Genomic DNA, 4,862 nt, shown 5'->3' with positions numbered 1-4,862 from the left:
TTCTCTATTTCATTAAGATAATATCAGATTCTTTATTCTGTATAAACTTTACAGTATCTTTCACACATCCGTTGTTTTCAGTGCCCTATGCAAAGATTAAGTCACAAAGCCAGTTACTGCCAGTCACCAGTCAAAGCCAGCCACCAGTTACTGCTGGTGAGCTTGAAAAACCGTGAGGAGACCGAATGGAAATAATCCAATAGCGATACAGCTGGAGATGTTAATCCTGCTCACTGAAGTCTGACAGACACTGAGAAAACTTGAGAGATGTATACGGCAGGCAGGGCACTGGACTCAGGCCACAGATAAATAACACTACCTTCAGAAGCTTCTTGTGTCTCTGGAGAATCATGGTGGTGTCATGAGGATGCTATACACTGAGTTAGGGTTGCACAGCTTGAGTTAGTGCTCTGCAAAGATTATTTTTCCAAAGCGCTTTTACGGTGGTGTTTTCCACAATAATTAACATAAAACATGCAGGGAGGCATCCTGGCCCACCCTGTTGGCATAGCTGGAACAATTAGGCTGATGTTGAAGGCCCAGAGTTTGACCTTTGGTATGTTGCTATGTACCTGTTGAGACGTAAGCTTTGCTAGCTAAAGCACAATTAGACAGTTGTTATTTAAAAAAAGGCACGAATGGCAGAAATAGCAGACCTAAGGTTATACAAGAATATTTGCCCAGCAACACACTACACCAATCAACTAGCGACACCTTGGAGCAGCCCACCAACCAGCAAAGAGCAAGCAGCCCAGAAGACACCCCCCTCCTCTACCTCCAGGGCCACCTGGGACCAAGCCTGCTCTGTAGGCTGCTCCTCCCAGCAAGAAGAGGGAAAACAGGCAAAATCACTGCCCTGTAACGCCCTCATATTCTTTGCATTAGTAACCACTCTTTCACAGAGGCAACAAATAGGCAAACTCCTTCACACGAATCCAATCATTGTATAATTAATGCATGTATTTAGTTTGTCCTGACCTCAACCGTGGACGAAGAGCAAGTGACTTGCCAAAAAAACACTCCAGAGGCCAATACCAGAGCCAGGAACACCACCTCTTTCCAGATTTGGTTGTGGTCCTGTAGGTCTCCACACACGTGAGTTCAAATAAACCTCTGCTCCTGATGAGAAGCACCCTACTGATCTAAATACACCACTTCTCTTAAATTTGTGAGTGGAAAAAAGGTTTCCCCAAACCAGCAAAAGAAACCCTCTTACACTTTATAAAACTAAAGCTGTAGCTTTCATAGAATCATAGAATGTGTTGGGTTGGAAGGGACCTTTAAAGGTCATCTAGTCCGACCCCCCTGCAGTAGGGGGGGGGTTCTTCAACTAGATCAGGTTGCTCAGAGCCTCATCAAGCCTGACCTTGAATGTCTCCAGGGATGGGGCTTCCACCATCTCTCTGGACAACCTGTGCCAGTGTCTCACCACCCTCAGTGTAAAGAACTTCTTCTTAATGTCTAATCTAAACCCACCCTGCTCTAGTTTAAAGCCATTGCCCCTCGTCCTGTCGCTACATGCCCTTGCAAACAGCCCCTCCCCAGCTTTCCTGTAGGCCCCCTTCAGGTACTGGAAGGGGCTCTAAGGTCTCCCTGGAGCCTTCTCTTCTGCAGGCTGAAGAACCCCAGCTCTCTCAGCCTGTCCTCATAGCAGAGGTGCTTCAGCCCTCGGATCATCTTTGTGGCCCTCCTCTGGACCGGCTCCAACAGGTCCCTGTGCTTCTTGTGCTGTAATTATTACAGCACAAATTATTTATATAGCTAAATTATACATAGTATTCGTATATAATATATATATATAAATTAAATATATTTATTATACGGATAAATTATTTAGCTTTGCTAAATAATTACTGCTCCTTTGCTGGACATGTCACACACACTCTCCCTGATGCAGCCAGTGGCTGTGCCCTGGCTTCTTATCTTTGACAGAGGCGTCTCTGACTGGAGCAAGTGGAAAAGAGGAAATCTGCTGAATGTACTACCGTGAATCAAAGCAAGGCTGTGTACAGATGAAGTGTTCTCACTTCTAAAAATGAACGTCCTTCCAAAAAACAGGAAAAGTGATAGTCTCATACAACCGTGTGCCTGGATCAGAAATGTGGCCCACAGAACAAACTCCCTGTGAAAACGGGCTGGCTGACAGCACCGGCAACGCCACACCCCAAAAATGGGATGCAAATCTCCACAGGCAACCGCCAAGAGCTTTCGATTGGCAAAAAAGCCACACGGCACGCAGCGGGTGACGACCTATGTCCCTACCTTATGTTTTTAGCCCCACACGGCCTGATGACAAACCTCCCTCCCGGCCGGACTGAGGGGGCGGCTCGGGGGTGACCGTCAACGGCCACCGCCCCCTCAGCGGGACTACGGCTCCCGTCAGGCAGTGCAGCGGGCGGACGGAAGTACGTCACTCCCCCGCTGGCTGGCGGGAAGAGGCTGGGCCTCCCCTCAGCATGGCGGCGGTGGTTGGGCTGCGGGTGGCGGCATGGCGGCTGGGTGTCGGCGTTCCGGCGCGCAGGGCGTTTTGGGGCGGCTTGAGGTAACGGCGCGGGAAGCGGGAGGGAGGTGGGGGGGGCCTTCATGGCGACTGCCCTCTGCTTTGGGGGGTGCAGCGGTCGAGGCGCAGGCCTTGGGGCGTGAAGGCCCTCGCCGCATCCTTGCGAGCGGGCGGGTGTTGCGCTGCAGGGTTAGGTTTCTTTTAATGCTCTTAATCTCCTTTGGTAAGGGAAATTGCTAGGTGCGGAAGAAGAGATGTTTCTCGGCAGTTAATGGGAATGAAAAATGGTCGTTTCTGGGCAAGCTTTTTAGGTGAAGCCATACTTGCGTTGTTGACTAGATTGTGTCATATAACCAAGTCAGATAACTTGTGCTAGGCTTCAGTTTTCTACTTAAAACTAGTGATCGGATTCATTTTATCTGTGGGCACTAATTTTTTTTATAGTAGTGGTTATTTTCTGTTATCCTGTTTTTTTTTTTTTCACAGCAGATTAGAAAATAGAGCTATAGCTGCGAAAACAAGTCATTAAACTGTTTAAAATTTTATTTATGCTCTGATGAATAAAATAAGCTAGCCAGGTGACCGCTATGTAGAGACAACCTATGTGGTGAGGAGCATTTGGGGAAAACCAAAGGTCTAGTCTATGTATTTTTATTCTTGCATGTGTAATGAACCTGCTGTGTCCACAGGATGTGTAAACTCTCTACAGACTAGGTTGATTTGATATTTAAAGACTATGAATAGATATGTGCTCTGACTCAGTCTTAAGTAGCCCAGAGACTGAAAATACTTCTGTCTGGTATTAACAGGAAGGAGGAAAAAGAAGTAGAAGTAGACAAAGTAATTCCTCAAGAGAAAAGTGAACCCAGCCTGATCTGTCCCCCACCACGCAGCAGGAGCTATCTTCCCCCAGAAGATATACAGAGCTGTATTGAGTCTCACGTCAAGGAGGTTTTTGGACCCTCACTTCCTGATAAATGGCAGCAGACACCCCTCAAAGAGAACAGGTTAAAGTATCGCCTCCTGGCTCAGCTGGCAGCAGAACTTGGTCACGCTGTCCCCAATTCACAGCTCCACCTGATGCGCAGTGCTGAGGATGTCTTGAATTTCTATAGCACTCCTGTGAAGGATGCGTCCAAGTTTGATGAACTGTGCGCTGCAGAGCTACCTCCAAACCTGAAGATCACCTGGCAGCAGTGAGTCGCGCTACGAAGCATTGCTTTGCTTTGTCTACGCTCCTAAGGCAGGTCGGCAGAGCAGAAGCAGAGCCCTTTCCTTGTTGTATTGACCGAATACATAAATATCACTAATAAAAGTTCATTTAATTGTCTTTAGGTTTCATTGTTTCTGTTACTGTATATGGAAAAAAGAGCAGTTCTTGTGAAAGAGTGACGCAGTGTGGTCAGTAATGGTACTAATGTATGCTTTCTGGCCTTTACTGCGCTGCCCAACAGTTACAGGGTCCATTGGGGATAAACAGAGCAGACCAACTCCCCAGTTTCTTCCCTGCACCTCATAAACTTCTTGTCTTTGCTTCTGAACTGTGTAATGGGCTTTTGCCACTGCAGTTTGGCTGTGTCAGGCGCCCTGATCAGCTTGGCCACCAAGACTAGCTGGGCCAGCAAACTCTTGGGGAAGGAAGGGGAGGTAAGCGAGCACCTTGTTTTCTTTTTTGTTTTCTTTTTTTCTAAAAGCCATCGCAGGTGCCATTTTAGAGAAAACCTCTTGTTCTGCCCAAAATTCCTACATGAAAATAGTGCCAAGTGGAATTCTGAAATCTCTGAACTCAGTAATGGTGGACTCCCCAACACCACTATAAAAGCAGCTGCCATCAAGGCAGCTTGTAGAATTCTTCCATGTCTGTTGAAGGACCCTGTTTTTATAAGTTCTGTTGCTCCTTCTAATAGCTATTAGTTAGTTTTTCATATATGTTAGTTATATGTTAGTTTTATGTAGCTGTGGAAAAACATGTAATAACTATATGTTAGTTTTTCTCCCTGTGTAACTGATGATGTAGGTCTGCTTTTAATCAGAGGAGGCAAGCAGTGAAGTCAGGAGGACAAGAAAATAAATGCAACAGCCTGAGAAATGCCTGGTACTTTGTGAATGTTTTCTACAAAACAGGTTGTTTACAGTGAGGTTAGATTCTGTACGTGTGATATTTCTGGGAATGATCCAGAAATATCGTGGTCATACCCTCGCTCTGCTGAACCCTGGCTCCCCTGATTTCTCTTAGCCTACGAATACCTGAAGCATGCTTAGGGACTGCTGCTTTTGTGTCTTACAGTGCTCAAGTTTCTTTATTCAGCGAACTTCTCAAGTGCTGCTTGCTTCTTATAGCTCTGAAGAAATTCAAGAAACC

At 46.4% G+C, this 4,862-nt stretch overlaps 1 protein-coding gene across 1 annotated transcript; it reads left to right on the top strand.

Moving 5' to 3' along the window:
• Positions 1 to 2,389: 2,389 nt before the first annotated feature.
• On the top strand, positions 2,390 to 3,830 carry MRPL50 (mitochondrial ribosomal protein L50). The gene is made up of 2 exons (XM_074569882.1): positions 2,390 to 2,542; positions 3,310 to 3,830. The coding sequence occupies exons 1-2, from the start codon at positions 2,457 to 2,459 to the stop codon at positions 3,698 to 3,700; spliced, it is 477 nt and encodes a 158-aa protein (XP_074425983.1). The 5' UTR covers positions 2,390 to 2,456; the 3' UTR covers positions 3,701 to 3,830.
• The last annotated feature ends 1,032 nt before the right edge of the window (positions 3,831 to 4,862 follow it).

This window comes from Larus michahellis, chromosome Z, assembly GCF_964199755.1.
Source record: "Larus michahellis chromosome Z, bLarMic1.1, whole genome shotgun sequence".
Taxonomy (NCBI): Eukaryota; Metazoa; Chordata; class Aves; order Charadriiformes; family Laridae; genus Larus; species Larus michahellis.
The sequence above is the reverse complement of the archived record's forward strand: the minus strand, read 5'-3'. Positions and strand labels throughout refer to the sequence as shown.

Bases quoted from the DNA above. Each gene is read 5' to 3' on its own strand.
- MRPL50 (XM_074569882.1), top strand. From the start codon at position 2,457: ATGGCGGCGGTGGTTGGGCTGCGGGTGGCGGCATGGCGGCTGGGTGTC. The intron at 2,543-3,309 runs GTAACGGCGCGG...TGGTATTAACAG, and splicing joins GCGTTTTGGGGCGGCTTGAG to GAAGGAGGAAAAAGAAGTAG.